General features: G+C 45.2%; 5 protein-coding genes across 8 annotated transcripts in view; 1 reads left to right on the top strand and 4 right to left on the bottom strand.

The window, feature by feature from the left end:
• LOC310768832 (interferon-inducible GTPase 5-like) overlaps positions 1-17,767 on the bottom strand; it is an 80,638-nt gene extending 62,871 nt beyond the window's left edge. Inside the window, exons 1-2 of one of the 3 annotated variants that reach the window (XM_083627677.1) lie at positions 17,622-17,767; positions 12,345-14,145 (exon numbers count right to left, since the gene is read on the bottom strand). In XM_083627677.1, coding sequence (XP_083483803.1) covers positions 12,972-14,129 — 1,158 coding nt within the window. In that variant the 5' untranslated portion in view covers positions 14,130-14,145; positions 17,622-17,767 and the 3' untranslated portion in view covers positions 12,345-12,971. Of the gene's footprint in view, positions 1-12,344; positions 14,146-16,487; positions 16,582-17,613 lie in introns of those variants that run through there. The other 2 variants (XM_083627678.1, XM_083627679.1) reach the window with 2 other exon arrangements.
• Positions 1-23,655, bottom strand: part of LOC310768763 (interferon-inducible GTPase 5-like) — a 131,487-nt gene that overhangs the window by 85,590 nt on the left and 22,242 nt on the right. The window contains 1 exon segment of the mRNA XM_083627519.1: positions 17,943-18,178. The gene's annotated coding sequence lies outside the window, so the exon portion shown is untranslated.
• LOC310768800 (interferon-inducible GTPase 5-like) overlaps positions 1-23,655 on the bottom strand; it is a 105,191-nt gene that overhangs the window by 50,343 nt on the left and 31,193 nt on the right. The gene's annotated exons all lie outside the window — the stretch shown is intronic.
• Positions 1-23,655, bottom strand: part of LOC310768791 (interferon-inducible GTPase 5-like) — a 43,538-nt gene that overhangs the window by 13,640 nt on the left and 6,243 nt on the right. The window lies entirely within an intron of this gene.
• Positions 206-8,586, top strand: LOC310769129 (interferon-inducible GTPase 5-like). Its single transcript, XM_083628251.1, has 2 exons — positions 206-465; positions 6,520-8,586. The coding sequence occupies exons 1-2, from the start codon at positions 221-223 to the stop codon at positions 7,811-7,813; spliced, it is 1,539 nt and encodes a 512-aa protein (XP_083484377.1). The 5' UTR covers positions 206-220; the 3' UTR covers positions 7,814-8,586.

Below are 23,655 nucleotides of genomic sequence, written 5' to 3' on the forward strand. Positions count from 1 at the left end.
GATGAAGCTGTGCAGGAATTTCAAGAGCATTTGTTAAAGCTGTTTACTTAAGACGTAATGACTATAAAGTTGCCTGCACCCCAATTTCTGTTTAGTAAGAGATTCCTGGGGTTCCAGTGCTTACCCAGAATATGGTTTCCTTGGAATGTCAATGGAGTTAAACATTAATGTGAGTAGTTTGAACTGGCAAATGATGCAGCTGTTTTAAAAGAGGACTTAAATGCAGAAGGCATTAACTGCTGCAATATTTCTGTTCTTGTTTAGGTGTGATAAATCTCACAGAAGAGCAGCCATGGGTTGTAAGAGCAGCAAAAAAGACACGTTAGCTCAAATGAATCAGACAATTTCCCCCTCCTGCATGTACGATTTCCCCCTCCGGCAGAGGACTCTGCAAGATGAATGTATTGATCCCCAGAGGTGTGCCTTACTACCACCCCGGGACCCAGGAAGGAAGATGCACAATAAGTATGTTGGTTTCAGCTGAAGCCAAACTTTATTCAATTACATATCTTCACCTCAATATGAAAGCAAACATGTTTAATGTTTCTTTATTCTGTGATATTGTGGCTGTACAAGGATGTAGAGACCATACCTGCCCTCACTTTCCTCTTAATAGCAGTATTGTGGGGAGAGGGATTATCATTAGAATCACAGGATGGGGAGGGAAAGTTTCAAACTCTCCTTTGCCTGCAAATCCCTTCTGGGCTGTTGAGCTGACTGGGGAAGTACTGAGAGTGCAGAAAAAGAGCCTGGACAGCAGAAGTTAACAGTTAACTGAAGCCCCCTTCCCGATTGCCGATGAAATAAAAAAGCGAACAATAACTGGCTGTTATCCACATTAACTGCTCCACTCTCATTACCCCAATGCATGCACACACAGTGTGTGACTCTGTATGGGCAGAGACTTCAGGGGTGCCAACACTTTGCTTGGATGAGGGTCACTGGAAACTGTTGTCTCTTTTTGATATATGGTGCTGTGTTTGTGCGTTGAGTGTGCACACTCACATACCACCTTAGCACAAGTTGGAAGGGCTCACAGCATTACCACTCCAACAGATGTTAATTCCCTAAAAGGTTTCTTGCAGGGGAAGAGTTGCAGCATGGAGAGTGGGTCTGAGTAGCACTGAGTCAAAAACGAAAGAGGAATGTAAATTGGTAAAATTGATGGTAATTGCAGCCAGACAGGTTATAGCGAGTTATTGGAAAAATGCAGAAGAAACAGGGGTGAACCAATGGAGGAAAAAACTGAATAATATTATAATTTTAGAATATCTAACTGTGAAGATACATAGAATGAAAGGGTTTAAGGTCAGTGAGAAAGAGGAGGATTGGTTTGAGAAGATATTGAATTATTTGGGTCGGTTTGAACAATTTGGAGCAATTAAAATGCTAAAAGTTAAATAAACCTTGTGGAGGGAGGAGTGTTAATGTAGAATTGTACATATGGTTGATTTGAATATGTTATTATTGATTATGTATACCCAATGTATCAGCCGCCTGGGGGGTTTCACTGTTTGTGTTTTGGTTGTTGATAAAAAATATTTTTTAAAAAAACAACAACTGCCAGGACCTCTGGGAAACGCCATTTCCCAGGCTCCTAATTCTTGTATCTCCCAGGGACCCTGATGCTCAACCCATTTCTCCTGGATTATCCTAGAGGTTGCAAAAAAGGGTGGTTGCTGAAAGATTCTTTCCCAATCTTCATCTAAAATCTGTTCCTGAATGTCTAACTTCCAATATTCTTTCAAACTTTCCTTTGGTGATTCCCCCTTGTCTAATAACACCTTAAACAATTTTGAAACTATTTTGTCCCTATCTGTCCTATATCCTTACACTAAGTCTTCGAAGGGTGTAATAATTCTTTTACCACATTTTTTAACTTCTTCTTCCTTTAGCAGAGAGGAAATTTGTCTTTTCTGTAGCCAATTAATTTTATTCCAAATACCACTTTCCTGTTCCACCGTACCTTCTATTCCCCAACTATTCTCCATCTCCTCAATTGAGATCTCCTTTAATTTATCCCCTACCTCCTTTCGGATGAGCTCCTTTAACGGGGCCATTTTATCAAAATACCACATTTTGGTAAGGGGGGAGAGGCCAGGAAAAAGCTCCCTTATCCACTTCTCCCATACCCAGATGAACCCCGTAAATGTTGATATTTTATCTACTTCCCTTTTCCTCTTATCGAATATTCTTATTTTTCCCTCCTACTACTTCCAAATTCTCCCACTCAATACACCCCAAATCTTCCCCCTGTTCTCCCTCCAACCAAATCATAAGATGTCTCAGTTGGTAGACTTCGTAATATAAAACCAAGTTGGGAATCCCCCATCCTCCATCTTGGATCCTATGATACCTATATCTACCTGCCGCCCTTGGTTTCTTGGATGCAAAAACAAACCTATCGATTTTCCCTTGCCACCCTTTCAATATCCATTCTGGTATGTGCCAGGGTAATACATAAAAAAGATACGTTAATCCAGGTAACAAAAACATTTTAACTAATGCAATTCTTATACTAATTGATTCCTTCCTTTTCTCCCATATTTTCAACTTCGACTGAATACTGCTCCAAGTTTTTTTATAATTATATTCAAATATTTTCTTCAAATTTTTAGTTATCCTTTTTTTTTATTAAATATTTATTGGCATTTTCAAGAAACACACAACAAACAAAAACAAGAAATACACAAAACAAAACAGAAAAAAAGCACAAAAATACATAATATTCAAAACTAAACAAAGAAAGAAAAAATAGAAAAAACCACATAAAATTTCTGATACTTATTATTCTTAACCTTATTTCTCAGACCTCCTCACACCTCCCCTTCTTGTATTCCAATTTAAATTGTCAGTTCAGCAAGTCCTTAACTTATTTCTTTACCTTAACTTAAACATTTGTTCTAACATACTATTGTTTTACTTTACTCCTTTTTTCCATTTCCTCAATTTATTTCTAACAGCCTTATTTTCAATTAATTTAAAAAGAAAAAACCAATTTTACCTTATTAAAATCACACATCAATACTTATACCTCATTAATTATTCTTAAGCCTTTTTCCTAAAGTCGACCAAAATTTCCCTTCCACGATTTACCCAATTTCCTTACCACTAACAAAATGTAAAAAGCAAATTATCCTTATGTACCCTTTGGATTCCCAACCTCCACCCACCCTTCTCCCGGTTCCAGTCCCCAACCAATATCCATCAGTCTTTATGTTATTTATTTAGCCTGGAGATCTCACGTCCGAGGCCCTTATATCTCTCTCAGTTCCTTTCTGCCGGTCTCTTTGATAGTCCTTGATGTTGAGCCCCAAGTCTCGGAGGGGCTCCGGCCCAACAGACTCCATGTTGCTTCCAGCCAGTCCTCCATACTTAAACACAAAGCCTATGGGGTACTCCAACTCTTGTTTCAAATTTCTTTCAGATCCATATGTCCCCAAAGCTCCAGCTTTCACCTTCAACAAATTTGTAATCCTCAGGTCTTCAGATCTCCTCCAAAGGGGATCTCTCCATTTTCCAAAGTCCCATTCAGACCAGGCTTTCCACATCCAATTTTTATTGTCCTTTTTTATCATCATGTCAGGCCTCATATTGTAACTCTCCTTTGACTCCTGCAAATCTCCTGCTCCTCCTTCATTTTCTTCAAAAACAACATATTGCTCCATCATATCTACACTTTCAGTTTCATTTATTTGTTCAGTTGAATAGGCTTCCTGTTTCAAGTCCTTATCAGGCTCAAAACTGTTGTTTACTGTCCAGTGTAGTAATGATACCTCTGTAGACAAAGCATTGTATTCATCTTGCAAGTTTCCCAAGAGAACGAGTGCTCTGTCCAATTCTGCTTGGATTTTACATACTCCAGCCATTTTTGTGGTGTAGTGTCCCTATTACCCCTCTAGGGGGATTTTAGTTCCTTAATGTTCCTTTCAGCTCAAAACCAAAAGTCCAGTTATTTTGTATCAGCCCTCCTTATTTTCAACAAGTTGTACCAAATAAACCAGCAAAAACAGCAGAAACAATGTTCTCTTTTTCCAGCTGACAGCTCACTTGACAGCTGTCAAAATCGTCAATACAACAGGCTTTCTCATAGGACGTTCCCGGGTCTCGGGGGGGGGGTGAAATTTCAGCTCCCAAAATTCTTTTTATCCTCCAGTAAATCTTCTTATAGTGTCAAAACCGTGAAGTCAGGATCTTTCATTAAAAAGAAACAAGAAACAAATTCTCTCGACCTTAGCTGCCCAGTCCTTTGCTTTAAATTGTTTACAAAGAGGGGGGGTGGACTTCCTTTTTAGCCCCTTCCCGCTCGTTCCAAATCCAAAATTAAAAATTTTTAAGATTCCAATCTCCGTATTACTCACGGGTTTATATTTTAAAGTCCGATCGGTCTTGGAAGAAGTTGGCGCTCTCTGTCAATGGCTTGCGGCTTCACTCCGTAGGCGAGGGAGTACTCTCAGCACCACGCCCCACCCTGCCTCCGTTCCGAAGCCTTTAAAAAGGCTCCGTCGCGGATTGGGGGGGCGCAAATGGTGCCCGCCGAGTCTCTGTGTTCACAGGCATCCGCGCCTGTGATTTTAAGGGTCTCCGCTTCGCCACAGCGGCCAGACCCAGACGCTACGGAGCCGATTCCCTCCGGAGCTCGGAGGGAATCCGCCATTATACAATGGCGCCAACCCGGAAGTCCAAATTTTTAGTTATCCTTACCCCTAAATATTTTACCATCTTATTTGCTATAGGAATACCCAATAATTTAGAGGCTTCTAGTTGAATTTTAAGTTTCACATTTAAACACATCATTGATGATGTATTAAAATTAACTCTGATACTTTTGAAAATCCTTGCAAAATTCTTTTTAATGGCACCACTGCGGTCCCCAGGTCCCTAACCATCACCATCACGTCATCCGCATACATTGTCAATAACTCCCCCTCTGCCCTTCCTTTCCCTGGGATTTCAAATCCTTTAATCTCATCATTCTTTTTGAATTTGATTGCTAATGGTTCCAATGCTAAAATAAAGAGCAGGGGAGAAGGTGGACATCCTTGCTTTGTACCAGTTAGCACTTGGGCGTTCCCCCCCCCCCCCGCCGACCCATCAATTCCTCCCATTGCTTTGGACTCCGTATATATTGCCTCAACCAGCAGTTGAAATTTCACTCCAAATTTATATTTTTGCAATATCTTTTTCAAATAATTCCAATCCACCAAATCAAATGCTTTATATATATCCAATGACATGAGAGTGAGAGGCAAATCTTCATTTTTCACTAAATACACCATACCCATCACCTAGGGACGCGGGTGGCGCTGTGGGTTAAACCACAGAGCCTAGGACTTGCCGATCGTATGGTCGGCGGTTCGAATCCCTGCGGCGGGGTGAGCTCCCATCGTTCGGTCCCAGCTCCTGCCCACCTAGCAGTTCGAAAGCACTCTTAAGTGCAAGTAGATAAATAGGTACCGCTTTATAGCGGGAAGGTAAACGGCGTTTCCGTGTGCTGCGCTGGTGCTGGCTCACCAGCTGCAGCTTCGTCACGCTGGCCACGTGACCTGGAAGTGTCTTCGGACGGCGCCGGCTCACGGCCTCTTAAGTGAGATGGGCGCACAACCCCAGAGTCGGACACGACTGGCCCGTACGGGCAGGGGTACCTTTACCTTTTTACCCATCACCTTCCTGACTGCCTCCACCAAATACAGTTGAGGCACTGCTGCAGAACTCTAGGTATAATGGAAGTTGTAATGTGTGAAAGTGTCCGCGTATATGTATTTTTTGTGAAATTCCGGGCTCTGATATGCCTTATGGCAAACCCTTTCAAGTGTGGGTGCAGTAACCACAGTGAATTGGATCAAGGGAAATATTTGTTTTTAAGAAAAATCTGAACAGAGCAGAGGTGCCTCATTCCGTGCGGTGGAGCCACATGGTTCATTTACCAATCGGTGTGTCCCTGTGTCTTACCAGGGAGGAGGGGTGGTGCAAAGTGGTGGGGAGTCCAGCATGGTGCAGACACACCAGCCAATCAAATTCAATGCTCCTACCAGAGCATGAATGGAAGCTTCCACACCACAGTTTATTGAGGATTTCTTGCTGCTCATATATGGAAGTTTTTGAGTGTCTACATGAGAATGTCCTCATCAAAATGCCACCCATTGTTATTTTCCCATTTAATCTGGATTTACAGTTTCCATGCAAACCCCAAGAAGAAAACATCAAACAAACAAAACAAAACACCCAGGGAAATGGAAAATCTGGATTAAAAGTGGGAACAGAATGTGAAATGGCATTTTTATGATGATGTTCTATAGACACTGAGAAAAGCATATATGCAAGAGCAGCAGTGAGCATAAATGGAAGTTCCATGTAGAAGAGCCCACAATATCAAGATTTGAATGTGGGTTGTTGTTGTTTTTTTTGGGGGGGGAGATATTCATATTTCAGTTGAGTGTAAATCATCACTGAATTTCCCAGCTGGATGGACCACTAGTATTGCCAAAGTCTTTCTGAATTCTCCCTTTTTCTTTCTAGGATGCTATCATCATATAAAAAGAAATTTTTAGCATTCGTTGAGTTTATCAAGTCTCTCCAAAAAAATGTAGACATAAAATCAGACCCTGCTACATATTTCAATGAAACAATCAAGATATATGAGAAGTTTATGGAGACTTTCAGTGACGGTGGAATGAAGGAAGCAGCTTTTGAGGTAAAAGAGGAGCTGGAGGAGTTGGAAAACACTGAGCTTCACATTGCTATCACTGGAGAGATGGGCTCTGGGAAATCAACCCTCATCAATGCTCTCCGAGGCCTGAAGGCAGAAGATGATGGTGCTGCCCCTGTAGGAGTAACAGAAACCACACTGAATCCAAATGCTTATTCGCATCCCGACTATCCCAAAGTGAAATTTTGGGACTTGCCAGGAATTGGATCCCCAGGTTTTTCACCAGAGAGTTACCTTAAGAAGGTGGATTTCCCCAGATATGATTTCTTCATCATTGTAGGTTCCACAAGGTTCCAAGATTACCATGTTAAGCTAGCTCAAGAGATCCAACGGATGAATAAGTTGTTTTATTTTGTACGCTCCAAAATGGATATAGATATGTCCAGCATGAAAAGGGATTATCCTAAAACCTTCAGTGAAGATCAAGCCATTGAAACGATCAGGGATGACTGCAATAAGAACTTGCTAAACTTCAAGGACTCCAGTCACCAGAGCTTTCTGATCTCTTCCTGGGACCTTGCCAAGTATGACTTCCCCCGCCTGGTGGAGACCTTGGAGAAAGATCTGCCCAGCCTGAAGAGAATTGCATTCCTGTTCAGCCTCCCCAACTTTTCCTCTGAGGTCATAGAAAAGAAGAAATCTGCACTGAGGAGTCACATATGGAAAATATCCCTGGTGTCTGCTGGCATCAATGCTATTCCCCTTCCAGGCCTTCCTCTGGCTTGTGATGTTGCCCTCTTGCTTGGGTCCATGGTTGCCTTCTACAAGATGTTTGAGCTGGATGATGGCTCCTTAGCTAGGCTGGCCAGATTGGCCAGGAAGCCTGTTGAAGAACTGAAGGCCGTGATTAAGTCTCCTCAGGAGAAAGAAATCACCCTGGATCTTGACAAGAAGAAAATAATCCATACTTTACAATGTTTCCTCCCAGTTTCACCATTTAGTAGCTTGGCAAGTGCAGGGGTGTCTTTTGCCACCACTTATTGTATGCTATGGAGCTTCCTGGATAATCTGTCTGAGGATGCTGAAAGAGTGAAGAAAGTCCTAGGACTGGAAGAGTGTGAGGCAGAGCATCTCAGGGCCAAGCAGAACTGGCACAAGACATGATGCAGCCCAAGGGGGAGAAAGTAGGAGTTGCTGCTGCTGCTGCTGCTGTGGCAAACATTCCCACTTTGGCACCCCTTTTCATACCCATTTTGGCTTGTTCTAGAGACCATGAAGCAGACCCTATAGCTGATTTACCTTACCACATTATGACACAATCAAGCTTTTAAAAATAGGGATAAAAAGCATCTTCCAATTTTTGTAAAGTCTTTTGGAGACAAACGTGCCAGACAGGTACACCACCGCTCCCCATTTCCTGTATGGAACCCAATACAGTGGTACCTCGGGTTACATATGCTTCAGGTTACATATGCTTCAGGTTACAGACTCCACTAACCCAGAAATAGTGCTTCAGGTTAAGAACTTTGCTTCAGGATGAGAACAGAAATTGTGCTCTGGCGGCGCGGCAGCAGGAGGCCCCATAAGCTAAAGTGGTGCTTCAGGTTAAGAACAGCTTCAGGTTAAGAACAGACCTCCGGAATGAATTAAGTACTTAACCAGAGGTACCACTGTATTCTTATGAATTGAATTGGCTGGGTTTAATCAATGCACGCTTAGAGATTCATTAAACATGTCGTGTCCACGGTGAATGTTATTTTTAATTGATGCTTTTTAAATATGCTCAGATGTAAACTTAACACATTTGTCATATTGATATAACATGCTATCCAAACCTCTCCATGTAACCTTTACCCAGATAGGCCTTTAAGAGAGAGATGTGTTTGATGTAGTTTTATTAGATATTGCTAAAATTATTTTGTTAGATGATAGTAGGTAATAAAGACTCTCCTCCCTGGAAGAGAGGGGGGTGGTTGTGGGCGGGAGCCCGAGCTCCGCCCCTAGCAGGGGGCGTTAGCCCCCTGCCTCCTCCTCTCACCTGGCTGGCGCCCACGCCCCTCGACAGGCACCCAACCAGGTGCCTCCGAGGGGGCGTTTACAGCAGCCTTTTGCTGCGGCGCCAGCTCCTCCTCGGCCTCATTCTTCTCTCCGTCGTCTTGGCGCGGTGCGCAGAACTGTATGGCCATTGAAAAAACCAGGAAACTCGTAAATCGGGCAGTGGCCCGTTGGGTGCGCTTCATGAATGGCCGAGTCATTTATCATGACCGTATCCGGATCGGCGACCAGGCCTTATACCGGAATGACGGGGTGCATCTCTCAGACCTGGGGAACGACATTTGGCTAGATAGTGTCATCAACAGCATTTGGGATTGGTTACAGCCGTGAGGGTATTGGCGGCGAGCCTTTTCCGGCTCGGGTGGCGGTTAGGCATTGGAATAATGTGTTGTGGTGTGTCGAAGGGCTAGGTGTGGCCATCGCCTGTGCCTTCAATTTTTGGGTATTCCGTTAAAGGAATCTGGTGGTCGTGTACTCTGTCCGATGCCTGCTTGGCGGGAGGCCATGGCACGACCCTCGGTGACATCAGGGGAGAGCCTATAGTTGGATTAGCATCAACAGGCTCCACCTACTGGTGAATAAACCCCCTTGTTTTAGACATCCAATGCCTAAGCCAATACCTTTTCACTGCTGTAATCAATAAAGTTGTGGCCTTTTCTTGCCCATTAACCTTATATCACGTGTCCTTGCGTATTCATTTCACATTGCGGGGGTCGGGTCCTCGAACCACAATCAAAGTTACTGTAGAAGTTGAAGTGTAGGTATTTTGGGCATATAGTTTTTTCCTTTCATGAAGTTTTCTGTGAACTGCCCTGAGACCTCTGTGTAAAGGGCAGTATATAAATTCAATTTATAATAAAAATAATAATAATGAAGTTGCAGATTTTGTGGAATGCAATCTTGCTTTTCTTCGATAATTGAGAAAGCGTAGGGGGGAACACCTCCTTCAAAGGAGAATTTGGGAATACATACCCCTTCCTTGGAGCTCATTTGGCTTATGTAATATTTTGCTACCTGCCCAATTCTAGCCTTGCTGATTCAGAAAATTATGATTTAGTTAAGGTTTAGTCAAGGTTTCTCAGCCTTAACAATATTTCAGATTTGTAATGATAACATATTATACTGTTTTTATGTTATTAACCTCATTTATCTTATTTTCTGTAGTGCTCAATTAAGTTCTGCCAAGTAAAGGAAATGCATTTGCTATTTGCCTGAAGACTCATCCTTGAATACTGAATTTTCTGTGTTGTTATGAAGGGGGGCTAATTTCGTCATAAAGGGAACTGAGATGAGAAACTGGATTTCTGCTTCGTAGAAATTGAGCTTAGATTTCCCCCCTGAACAAAGCAAAACTCTCACACTGCCCGCTCTCCTCTCCCCTTTTACTTCAAAAATGCTTTGCTGACACTAATGCAGCAGCCCCTCTTTTCTCCCTTGGTTTGAGGGTCATCTCTCAAAGTGAGACATTTTGGGTTAGGTGGCTGGGGAGAGTTGTCTGCACCACAGGGGCTAGAAATTGTTTTAAAACATAGTTAAACGTTCGAGATTCATAAAGTGAAGGACTTGCAGCCATTTTGAGTCTCGCTTCTTCGTTCAGTCAAAGGATAGGACAGCCTACAGACTATTTGGGCTATCAGGGATTTTGTGAGCTTGGGTTTTGCACGTGTGGTTTTGCTTTTTTGGTTAAAACACACTGGAACATAATGGTCACGGCCCACTGCAGCAGCTCAGGAAGCTGCATGGCTGGTGGTTGACACTTTATTGGCAAGAGAAACTCCGACAGCAGCTCCCACAGGGCGACTTCTTCTGCATGGAAGCCGCTGCTGCTCATTCATCTTCAAGCCCCTCCTGGTACTAGGAGATGGCGGAGCAGGAGAAGGTGGGGAGTCAACTGGCCCATCCCTTGGCTGAACAGTTTCTTCTTCCTCCACCTCATCCTGCCCTAACTCTTCTTCTTCCTCCCCCTGGTCTGGCTCCCATAAACCAGTGGCTCCCTTTCCTGAGTCAGCCTCCTGGCCCCCTGTCTCCACCACATTCACAATCCCTGACATCTATTCTCTGAGGAAGAATAACCCAAGACATTATGTTGCCTGAGATGAAGGGCAAGATGGTCGCTGCCCCTCCCTCCATTCCATGGGCAGAAACCAACTGGATCAGCCACTGAATGACTTCAGAACACGGGCAATGGGGCCCTGACCTCTCCTCACGTGAGGGAAATGGCCTTAGGGGACTTAGGCAGGCTGTTTCCAAAGGGGTAGCCATGTCGGTTTGTTGAAGCAAAAACAGCAAAGGCAGACCCTCCAAGTATCCGTATTTTCCAGGGATGTCCCTGATTTAGAGAAGCCGCCCTGGTTTCTGATTTGATCCCGGAATGTTCCGCTTTTCCTTAGGATGTCCTTATTTTCATTGGAGAAATGTTGGAGGGTATGGAGTTATCTGGCCCCTGAGCTGCCTGAAGGCAATCTTGTATGTGGAAGTTATTTAAATGTTTAATGTTTAATGCTTTATTATGTCTTTATATTTGTTGGTAGCTGCCCAGAGTGGCCAGCTAGCCAGCATGGCCAATGAAGCCCAAAACATCTGGAACGGGTCCATAGTTTCCTGCTAAAGCCAGTGTGGTGTAGTGGTTAAGAGCGATAGACTCGTAATCTGGGGAACTGGGTTCGCGTCTCCGCTCCTCCACATGCAGCTGCTGGGTGACCTTGGGCCAGTCACACATCTCTGAAGTCTCTCAGCCCCACTCACCTCACAGTGTGTTTGCTGTGGGGGAGGAAGGGAAAGGAGAATGTTAGCTGCTTTGAGACTCCTTCGGGTAGTGATAAAGAGGGATATCAAATCCAAACTCTTCTTCTTCTTCTTCTGCAACTTTTTCGTAGCACAAATGTTGATGGGTGTGTATGTTGCCCACTTTTGTCACACTACAGAGCAAGAGTGACCTTCCAGATGGCAATAATAACCGAGTGACATTGGGGAAATGTTGCAGAACTATTAATAGTGTGGAATGGTATCTGAATGGCCCAGTATAAACCACCCACTCATGCATTATTACTGTGTTGATGACATGTTGTCTCAAGGCAAATCTAAAAAAATGTAGTATAAACACTGACTACTGGGAAACACTGGCCTGCGAGCGCTCCAGTTGGAGAACAGCCTTTACCAAAGGTGTCAAGGGCTTTGAAGACACTCGAACTCAGGACACAAGGGAGAAACGTGCTAAGAGGAAAGCACACTTGGCAAATCCACAACGTGATTAACTCCTGTCCGGAAACCAATGTCCCCACTGTGGAAGGCCGCGTGGATCCAGAAGTGGCCTCCACGGTCATTTACGGACTCACTGTTAAAACCATGTTTATGGAAGACAACCTTACTCAGCCCAGAGTGATTGCCAAAGAAGGAGGGGTGTATGTCTAGATAATTCACAATATTTTTTCATTTCTGAGACTTTCATGGAAAACTGAAAGCTGATTAATAAGGGTGGCCAGGAGATTAATTTAACCAATTACTTTATTTCATGAAAACTTATACAGCACTTGATTCTGATAAAACCTCAAAGCAGTTTGCAAAGAGAAAAAACAATAAAACCAAGAAACAATTACAGTCATGCTTTAAGAGTTAAAATACTAAAACAGACTAAAATTACCTCAACTTTCTATTTAACAAATGTGGAGGCTCCTGTCTAGCTGAATGCCCTCCTTCAGTTTGAGTGTGTATGAGGGAAAGAACATTCTGAAATAGATGTTGCATGGGACTTGTGATACAGAGCTAACTCTTGTTCCTAAAGAAAAAAAGCAAATGCAGCATATATAGAGGGGGGGGGGGAGGAGAGAAAGAAAATGCTGCAGCCTGCATAAATTATAACTTGAGACCATCCTTGCAAGCAGGTTCACATAGGTCACTAGTTTTTTCTAGTCTGACATCATATACAGAGCAATTCATTAGTGGACTGAAAGAAGTATGAATAGGAAAAAGTTCATTTGTCCCAAAGTCTCCTTTCAGTATTGGTCTTAATTCTTATACATTGGATAGAGATACAAATTTTAAAAACTAACTGAAAGGGTATTATGCTGGCATTCAGATTATTTCACTTAGGGTTTTTTTAAAAAAATGAGAAGCCTAAGATTTATGGAATTTTTACAATAAAAAACCTGATCATCTGATTATTATTATTGTAATGTCTTTTGGTGGTGGTTGTTTGAAAAATGGAAATGTATAATTCACCAGATACTATATATCAAGCACTTAGTCATCATGGCACATCTGCTTGCTGCTAAATGGACTTTTTCCCCTCTGCCTCAAGAGCTTTGGACAAAACCCTCTGGGTGTCATCAGCAGCACCCGATATGCATTTCTGCAGCATGAAGTAGGTGCGAGGAAGTGAAATCCCAACGGACAGAAGGCAGCCAAAGATGGGGAAATGCTCCCAGCGGTGATATTCATAAGCCATCACTGAGAGTCCCACCAAGTCGGGCAGCACCCATAAAATGGCAGAGAAGATTCCCAGGGACTGCATTGCTGCTTTAAGGGCTGTGCTTGTCTTTCCAACCCGCTGGGCCAGAGCTGCAAGGGATGGATTGTCCAGGCCAAAGTCTAGGAAGCACCAGGAGCAGAACTTACTAAACAGAAATATGGGGAGAAGGAAGGGAACTGGGCTTCCAAGAGCGACCAGCAAAACAAGCCCTTTGGTCCAAATCTTCCCCTTCACAGTGGTTTTCTTTTTCTCTAAGATAGGCAGGCAGATTCTAGGGAAGCGGAGCAGAAAGGCTTGCCTCTTCAGCCGCAGGAGATCGTTCTTCAGCGTTTCCTGCAGGAGGGGGAAGTCAAAGCGGTCGGCTTCCCAGTTGGAGACGATGAAGACTTGTGGGTCCCTCACTCCTTCTCTTACCAAGCACTCTTTGCAGTCCTCCTGGATGTGCAAGAGGACCTTCTTCTCATTGTAGTCAGATGGCTGTTGCCTCTTGGTGGCCAACAGGTCCAGGTCTGCTTTGGTGCGCACAAAGTAGAAGCTCTTGCCCATATCTTGGATCTCACGGACCAGGTCAGAATGGGTGGAGCGAAAGCGCTGGGAGCCGACGATGACGAAGAAATCAAAGTGATTCAAATCGACCTTCTTTTCAAATTTGTCCTCTCCAAAAGTTGCCATTCCCCTTCCGGGGTGGTCCCAAAGGATCACTTGCGGAAATGTCGGGTGTGGGTAATCCTTGACTTGCACAGTCGTCATCTGTATGCCAGTCGCAGCGGCACGTGGGTCATCGGCACGAAGACCCAGCATGGCATTGATGAAGGAGGACTTCCCGGAGCCGGGCTCTCCTACTACGGCAATGTGGAGTGGAGTGCTGTTGAAAAAGGGCAGTGGTTTTGCCAGCACGTGCGACACAGCACCTGCTAATTGGCCCTGAGAAATGGCTACCTCAAAGTCTTCCACCATTGTGGATCTTGGTGCGCTGCAGAGAAAGGAAGCAGGAAAATGTTAAGCGACCGGCCTAATTAGAAGCATTCATTTAAGAGTGGCATGCCCTCTGTAAAATTTCCAGCATCTGCAATATCATTATCATTTGCCAAGCAACAAAGCTTTACAGGTAGACGGTATGAATCATAGAAGGGACATCAGGAGCTGGAGTTGGTGAGAAAGCATCTTAAAAAGAAGAGACATCACCTTGCCAACAAAGGTCCGTATAGTTAAAGCTATGGTTTTCCCAGTAGTAATGTATGGAAGTAAGAGCTGGACCATAAAGAAAGCTGATTGTCGAAGAATTGATGCTTTTGAATTATGGTGCTGGAGGAAACTCTTCAGAGTCCCATGAACCGCAAGAAGATCAAACCTCTCCATTCTTAAGGAAATCACCCCTGAGTGCTCACTGGAAGGACAGATCATGAAGCTGAGGCTCCAATACTTTGGCCACCTCATGAGAAGAGAAGACTCCCTGGAAAAGACCCTGATGCTGGGAAAGATAGAGGGCACAAGGAGAAGGGGACGACAGAGGACGAGATGGTTGGACAGTGTTCTTGAAGCTACAAACATGAGTCTGACCAAACTGCGGGAGGCAGTGGAAGACAGGAGTGCCTGGCATACTCTGGTCCATGGGGTCACGAAGAGTCGGAAAAGACCAGACGACTAAACAACAAAATACCCGTTGTCAATGACGTTAACTCTTTACTCAAAGAAAACCAAACAGCGCAGGCTGAGTGAACACAGCAACTCTTCCCAGTCTCTCTTGCCCCAATGCAGCTGTTGCAAGGACTGTAGGTCCCCACATCCCCTGCTCTCTAAGGCTCCTTCTTCCCCAGCAACCTGAATTTCTTTTGTCTTGTCTCTCATTGCTCTGCCCTCTTCATGTTCTGGCAGACCAGGGGGGAGATTCCCTGTGTCTACTCTGCCTCTTGACCCCCCCCCAGTTCTGCCTCTGATTCTGGACCGCTCTCTGCCACAGACTCTTCCTGCTCACTAAACCCTGATGCCTCTTCATTTTCCGACATCTCCTCCTCCTCCCAGTCTGCTCTCTCTTCTCCCTCTGACCACTCATCTCCATCCTACCCCCAATCCCCTGGCTCTGAGACTTCTTCCCCTGGGGGCTCCCTTGGGGGTTCCTCAACTGCTGCCTCCCCCCACTCCTCTGCATTTTGCCAGCCCAGGACACAGGAGCAGAGCCCAAGAGCCCTGATTTTAGAGAGGGACATGAGGAAGGGGACTCTCAGCATCTTAAGAAACTGCACTTACTGATTTTTAATTATTTTTTTTTAAGGTTTGGGAGGGAGGCTGTGCCCATTACACTGATGATTAAACCTTACATGTTTTTAGAAAGATGCAATGAAGAGTTATCAGTCTGAAGGTGCAGAAGAGGGGGGTCTGGTCAAAAAGAAGAAGGGGTTGGGGCAGTTTTATTTAAGTATGTTTTAAGAGCGCATCCTACCTTTAGACACTGTATGTAAATTCTGCCCCTGCTTGTCCTTTAAGTCAGAGGTTTTCAACCTTTTTGTGTTCACAGCTCCTTTGACCAAGTACCTTCTTTCTGCGGCACCCCTGTGGGGCTCAGGAGCCCAGCTATGTCATCCCTTGCCTGCAGAGCTGGCAGCCTCTCATCCTTTTTCAAACAACCCCCCTCCTTGTTAAGTCTTCCCTCAGTCTCCTCTCCCCTTTCTTTGGGAGTCCTCTGGGCAGCTGCTGATGCAACCCCTGGTCTCTGAGCTGCCCTCCCTGCCTTCAGTAGAGGTGCCTCCTCACACTGCCCCACAGGGGCCTGGGACTTGTCTGTCCATTCTCAGCAGCAAGGGCTGGTGGTCTGGCTGGCTGGGCTCCCTCACCCACTTGCTTGCTTACCCTGAGGCCCCACTTCAGCTCCTGGAAACCAGCACCCCCTGGCCAGCCCCAGAGGCACCATTTGCCTGGGGAGCTTGTAACCAGGGCTGCTGCAACAAACAGCTGTGCAAACCTTTCAGAGGCAGAGACACCAGAGGGCATCAGAGGAGGGAGGAATGAAAGAGGGACAGAGGCCAGTGTTGCCCACGGCACCCCTGACCACCATTCAAGGCACCCCAGGGTGCCACGCCACCCTGGTTGAAAACCACTGACTTAAGTAATTAATAACCAGATACACCTTATGGGTCTAAATTCTCCACCCACCCACCCCTCCCCCAAGCTGTACATTACAATGGTACCTTGGTTTACAACCATAATCTGTTCCGGAGGTCCGGTTATAAACCAAAACAGATAGTAACCCAAGGCGCACTTTCGCCAATGGGGCCTCCCCCCCCCAATTGTTTGTAATTCAAAAAAAGGGACACGCACTTCCGGGTTTGACGTGGTTGTATTCCAAAAAGGTGGCAAACCAAGGTGCCACTGTATCAGCTTTCCAAGGAAATGGTTTCTCTCCTCAGATTTCCAAAAGAATGGTTTCTCTTCTCCCCGCTCCTTCTCCCCAACCTGTGGAAGGACCAGACACAAATTCCTTGCCTCTTGACCCCTCAGCAAACCTTTATTCCCTCCTTCTCTCTCTCCCCTCCGAAGAAGTCACCTGGAGGGCTGCTGAGATTTTGTGTTGGTGTTGCTGAGAGAGGAACGGGTTGGGGGGGCAAGGGAGGGGGGTTGTGAGCTCTCTCTCTCTCTCTCTCTCTCTCTCTCTCTGTGTGTGTGTGTGTGTGTGTGTGAGAGAGAGAGAGAGAGAGAGAGAGAGAGAGGGAGAGAGCTCTGAGACCAGAAAGTTATCCTTGTGGAACAAATCAGTATGATATGGTTTGTATGTCTGTTTATTGTTTTACAACTGAATTACATTTAAACAAACTGTCAAGTCAAATCAAAATGTCATTTTCTTTCCTGAAACCTTTTATCAAGAAATAATAAATTTAATACTGGATTTTCTGTGAAATAATTCATTACAAGGGGAAGTGCGTGAGGAATTGAATGGGAGGAAGGGGGGTTGGAGGAGAGAGGGAAAGAAGAGCTAATTTGTCCCTGGCTAGGGGGCGCAATCTGGGCGGTTCTGCCAGGGGTGCCAGATCACCTAGCTAAGGCTCTGCCTGCTTCCAAAGAGCTCCCGCCCCCCCCACTCTGCGAAACCCCCAAAAGGGATAGAGGCAGGAGGCGAGAGGAGCAGGAGGGCAGCCTCGTAGCAGCTGCAGAGGGAGATGCTGAATGAACACGCGTCACCGCTCCAAAGGGAGACCCGCGTTGATTTCAGAGCAGTTACTTACAACTCTTAGAGTAGCACCAGCTCTGCTTGCTCCCTGGTGATGGCATGTTATTTATTCCCTTTGCAGCGGGGAAGAAGGGCAGCCTTCTCCAACGTCATTAAGAGTAAAAATAAACGATTCTGCCGCCCCCGCCTAGCAATGAGCTCAGAGTCTCCTTTAACGCAGACACGCTCATGAAAAAAAAAAGACACGGAAATCATCAGAGCCCCAGGAGAAATGCTCACCTCCTTACCTGCTGCCAGTCCGGATTTTTTGTAGTAAAGCTCAGTCCTCTCTTCGGAGACTTTGCTTGCTGGTCTCTTAGACTTTTCTCCGTCCAACTCTGTTTCTCTCGCTTTTATTCCCTCTCCCGCCCGATCGTCGCACTACAAAAAGCAAAGAAGAAAGCGAAAGTACGAGCTAGGACGAGATTGCAACGCAGAGCCAGAGCCGAATTCCCCGCTAGAGGGAGCTCCAAGCAGCCTGATTGACAGCGGTGCTGCTGCCTTTAAATGGAAAGGTCCCAAAGGCTCACTCGTGAAACTTGAAGCATCCGAGATGGTTAACCCTTTACCTCTGCCGTAGTTGCCTCTGTGCCCGTCTCAGCAGCTCCCGAGTTTTCTGCACTTAAGCCCCACATGGCCCTGATTTCAGGGGGTTGATCTAGATGACCCTTGGGTTTCCTTCTAGATCTGCAATTCTACGATCCTATGACTTTCCAGAGTTCGGCTCTCCTACTACTGCCGTGTAGATTGGAGTCTTTGCAAAGGACGGTAGAAATTTCAGGAGCGGCGCGGAATGTTTTGGCACCTGCAAAGAAGCAGAACGGGTCCTATCGCTTGTCTCAGCTGCTTTGAGGTTTATTGCAATTCAGGACATAAATGCTGCAAAATAAACAGTGTTGTTCCACCACACTTTCTTCACAGCGTGGATGCTTGCGGCTCATGATATCGTTGATGTAAAAGTAGCAACATTTGTACCATGATGTATTTATTGCTTAAAAAACCCATTACAACAAAGGTGGTATCTAACATCGATGGTAACAAAGCTTTATGTACTCGCTGGCCCCTATTAAGCAGTGCAAATGAGGACAATCATGCAGGCAGGATAAAATCTGCCACTCACTCCTGATATTTGGGTTGATCTTCTGTAATTCAGAGCAGGGCTTTGAGCGTGACTTCCCCTGTTCTGTGGAATAACATTCCTGCAGAGATACAACGGGAGCCTGCTACCAGCAATTTCTGGAAACAGCTGAAGATGTTTTCATTCCGACAAGTTTTCCCAGGTGGATGAATAGGTTGCTGCCATGAGTATCTATGCAGCATTGTTTGGAAACATATTTACTTTTTCCCCTGTGTTGTTTTAAATGCTTTTCAGCTGTGTTCATTGCATTTTGTACACTGCCTTTTGGGGAAGATAATCATAATAATTATAATCATAATAAATAGAAGCCTTGATGAATTTTCCTGAGAACTTTTTAAAAAAGGAGATAGCCAGCTGATATGGAGATGGGAAGAGCTGAACTTAAATATTGGAAAAATGAGAAACTGAGAGAAACTGAAAATAATAAATTTGCCCACTTCCCGCAGATCTCCCCCTATGCTGAAGGAAATACTTGCTGACATTCTCCCTTCTACACAAATGTTAATGGGGCAGGAGTCCCTGTCCTCTTTCTCAACTCATCTCCCCCACATCTCCTCTAAAATCTGCTCTGGAAAGTTGCTCCCAGCTGGGAAGGTGTGCAAGATATTTGCTTGGGTGAGGAGAAAACATGATGCAGACAGTGATATTGAAGCTGGAAGCTCCTCATATCCTTCAGAAGAAGGATATTGACAAGCTGGAATGTGTACAGAGGAGGGCGACCAATCAAAGCTTTGGAAACCAAGCCTTATGAGGAACGGCTGAAGGAGCTGGGTATGTATATCCCGGAAAAGAGGAGATTGAGAGGAGAAACGATAGCCATCTTCAAATATCTCAAGGGTTGTCACATGGAAGAGGGAGTAAGCTTGTTTTCTTCTCCTCTGGAGGGTAGGGCCTCAAATGGCTTCAAATTACAAGACTGAACATGAGGAAGAAATAGTTTATTTTTAAGAAAAGTTCTAACATTCTGAAGGCTGCAGATCAGCTATAGAGCCCGCATGACAAGCTGGCTTTGCAAACCAGGCAGGCAGGAAGGACACCAGACTCTCCTCAGAGTGTTCCTAGACTGACAGCAAAGCCTGTGTCTTATCTGACACCCCCAGCTTTAGGGGGACATAATGCAGGGGGGCACCATGCATGGCTACCTTCAAGGGTTTCTACAGCCTCACGCAGAGAGACTCGCCTTCCCTTCCCCCAGCTTGTCCTCCAGCTTCCTTCAGTCTTGGGATCTGGAGCTCTTCACCACCCCCACCCTCCGACTCCCTCTCAGTGCAGACCAGGCAGGCAGGTAGCAGCTGCACCTGCAAAGCCATCTGAGAAGTGTCTGCAGCGGGAATTTCTTGTCCCACACTCTCAGTGCCAGCAGTGGCAATTTTAATCTGAAATCTTTTGATGCACTGTACTGCAGTAAGAGTTCAGAAATGGCTGGCGCTAATAAAGTTCCCTATGGCAGAATGCCCCTATCACTACAAGTCTTTCGGACTCTGAGATATGATCAAAAAATAATAAACCAGTGCAATCATGTACTGCTCAGCAACAGAGCATTTATAATAAATTATATTATCAGCTCTGTTGCTGATTATTTATTTATCTTGCTTAATCTTAGAAAGGGGAAGGGAGTTGCGGCTTTTTGTTATCTTGGAGCAGAAATTACATCCTGTTTCCAAGTTTTCCTCTGCCCCACCCTTGACCAGTACAAAGCTCTGCTCAAACAGGTGATTTCTGAGAAAAGGAGACCTAAATGAGTTCGCCCTAGATCCTCCTCCTTGTAAATAATTTCTTGGACTGTGCTGGGTCATGACAGAGAGCAAAAGGAAGCAGAAATTTCTCCAGCCTGAAAGCAGAGGAGGAGAATGCAAAGGAAGTTTTCCCCAACAGTCAAAAGAACAAATTTGCTGGAGTCTTTGTATCATGTCATCCAATTTCTTCTGAGTTTTGATGCAGTATGATCCCCACATGGCTGGCTCCAAAGGGCCGAAAAACTGAAGCATATGGGGTGGTGTGGGGTAAAAGCAGGAGCCCTATGCCTAGGATACCACAGTTATGGCTTTCCCCAAAGAATTCTAGGTAGTTAGTTAAAGGTGCTGAGACTTGTTAGGAGGCCCCTGTTCCCTTCACAGAAGTATAATTCTCAAAAGTGATTCAGCAGCCTCTTTAATCAGAAGTGCCTGGGCACCATTTTGGCGTGCAGAGCTGAGCCGCGATGGGTGAAAGAGGGAGAGGAGCTGGGGAGCACGAGAATGAGAATGACTTGCGCACAGTTATAGGACCAGCTCCCAGGGGCCGAGATATGGAAATATTGTGTTGGAGGGGGGCTGCTCCACATCTTGTAATCTATGAGGTGAGGCAGGGCTTATCTGCCTCCCCATATATTTTAAGTCGGCACCCCAGCATACAGTCCTGTTACCTCTGCTGCTTGGCTCCCTCTCCCTCTCCAAGCCCGGCAGGAGTTGTGTTTCTGCTCCTTTCTCACAAGGACAAGGGCAATGCCCATCAACATTTTTGGGAGGGGTTGCCCCTCAAATATGATATTTGGAGGGGAAACACATGTAGTCTCCTAACTCTGTGGTTAAAGTGGTTATCAGAGGCTGTCACAGAGGGAGGGGCCTGCCCTGAAGCATGCTGGGCAAGTGTAAACCCCATGAGACCCTGAGGTGTGCCCCCCCCAGCATTTTCTCCCTAGGGGTGGGGGGATACAAGCAGCTCCTCCTATTCAGCAAGAGGCCACTGCACTGGCATTAGCTCTCCCCCAGTGTTTTGCATTGCTTGCTTTTACGAATGTAATTGAGCATCAAACTCTGCCCTCAGCATGGCAACTCCAAATTTCCAGAGCTTGTTTCCGTGAGCTCATTACTGAGGTAGACACTATGTTTCCTTCCCTCTTGTCCGGCTGTATACTTGAGCTGACTACTTTCACCGCTCCAGGAGATTCAGGTTTGAGAGACTCCCTTGCATGGCAGCCAATTCCTAGGGGATGTTTCATATACAGTGGTACCTCGGGTTAAGTATTTAATTCATTCCGGAGGTCTGTTCTTAACCTGAAACTGTTCTTAACCTGAAACACCACTTTAACTAATGGGCCTCCTGCTGCTGCCGTGCTGCTGGAGCCCGATTTCTGTTCTCATCCTGAAGCAAAGTTCTTAACCCGAGGTACTATTTCTGGCTTAGCGGAGTGTGTAACCTGAAGCGTATGTAACCTGAAGCGTATGTAACCCGAGGTGCCACTGTATGTTGGAAGGTGCCCAGGCTGGCTGGCGCAACCCAGTCAGATGGGCAGGGTACAAATAATAATTTTTTTGTCATTGTTGTTGCTGCTCTGAGTCATTTTGGAAGGTGTTTGGCATTGTTGTTGTTAATTGAATTCATATACCGCCCTATACTTGGGGGTCTCAGGGCGTTTCACAGAATAAAATCAAGATAGAAAACCAGAAGTTACCACATAAAAACAAACAAACAGAACAATACCTCCCCCCCAAAAAAACACATTTTAAAAGGGCATAGGATGTAAATTAGATCCGCCAAAGGCCTGGTTGGAAATAAATGATTTTGCCTGGCGCCTAAAGGTGTAGAATGAAGGAGCCAGGCAAACTTCCCTGGGGAGAGCATTCCACAGATGGGCAGCCACTGCAGAGAAGGCCTGTTCTTGTGTTGCCGCACTCTAAACCGCTTGAGGAGGAGGCACACGAAGGAGGGTCTCAGAAGATGATCTCATGGTCCAGGTAGGTTCATATGTTGTTGTGATTACAAATATATAAATTGTTTTTAAAGATGGAATAGTGAGTAAGATGTGTTGGCTGGCCTGATCTAGGATTGCCTCAACATAATCTGACCCAATCCTATGTTGATACAAATTGGCCCAGTCCAATTCATTAATTGGATTGGGCTGGATCTGATGCACAGCCCAAGTGAAACGTGTTCTTAAATAAACTGAATTTTTTCTAGCAACACTTAGCTCTAGAGCCCCTGCTGCCATTTTGTCCCAAGTCTCTTTCTCAGTTGCCATAATCCTCCCCATGAAGTTCCATTCTCAGCACCACAGAAACTTCAACATGGAACATAAGTCCCTTGCACTTCGCTCTCAGCTGTACAGAAAGCCAAAGCAGCGTTGTAAATCAGATGGTGTTGGGCAGAGTCTGAGAAGCCTGTGCTCAGACCCACCCATGAAAATATCAAATAAGTATGGAGGAAAGTAAACCCACTTAACTTCCTCCACAAAGATCCCCTGGATTTAGGTAGGCTCAATCCAATTTGTAGGGTCTCCTATGCCTGCAAATTTCACCCACTTTGGCCAAAAGGGGATTATTTGATTCCTCATTATAATGAATGGGGACACAGAGCTTTATTTGGTTAGAGTCGTGTGGAACCCAAAACACAGATATAAGCAGAGAGAGTACAGAGTAATTAATGCACAGATACTTGGTCACACCTAGTGAGTTGGAATGTGTTTGTCAGGAGTGTGTGCAGGAGCCTGGCCCTGTGACTGGTAGGGCTTTGCAGAATTGGGGCCTTCCTGAGTTTGGCCTGGAAGGGTAAGGCGCTGCCACACAGGTGAGGCTTGACAGAAGACTCGTAGCATCTGGTGGCAGGGGCCAGGAGGGTTATATAAGACCAGCATTTCCTTCTGTCACAGCAACACGCTACCCACCTAGCTGTGCTTTGGTTTCCTGACTCCTGGTTTCCTGACCCCTGGACTCCTGATTCCTGCTTCCCCTCCTCTACCCCGGTCCCGACGTACCGAGCCAGGACTCCGACTGCCTGTAACCCGAACCATGACAGTGTTTCGCTATTTGTCAATAAAAACTATATTATTTGTATGTTTATTTGTGTTGGCAGCCAGTGGGGGAACATTTCAACCTCCAAGGCTTTCAGGCTTTAAGGCTATACAGAAAAGTTGCATTCTGAGGAGGGCTAAACTCATTCCACAAATGAGCAGCTGGTAAAATCACTATAACAATCTCAAAAACAATTGGCTAATGCTTGGAATGAACAAGTTCAATGTGCACTGAATTAGTTTGAAAAACATCTGAACTACATGTGAAAGTAGTTCCCATACTTGCTGGGTAAACTGAACATGAATTAAGTTGATGTTGGGCAAAATGAAGAATGATTTCTGGCTCATCTTCAAGTTCATTGTCACTTTCTAAATG

Source organism: Podarcis filfolensis (genome assembly GCF_964270895.1).
Source record: "Podarcis filfolensis genome assembly, chromosome: 8".
Lineage (NCBI taxonomy): Eukaryota > Metazoa > Chordata > Lepidosauria > Squamata > Lacertidae > Podarcis > Podarcis filfolensis.

Coding starts and splice junctions, on each gene's coding strand:
- LOC310769129 (XM_083628251.1), top strand. CDS start 221: ATGCAGAAGGCATTAACTGCTGCAATATTTCTGTTCTTGTTTAGGTGT. Junction 466..6,519: donor GGAAGGAAGATGCACAATAA/GTATGTTGGTTT, acceptor TTTTCTTTCTAG/GATGCTATCATCATATAAAA.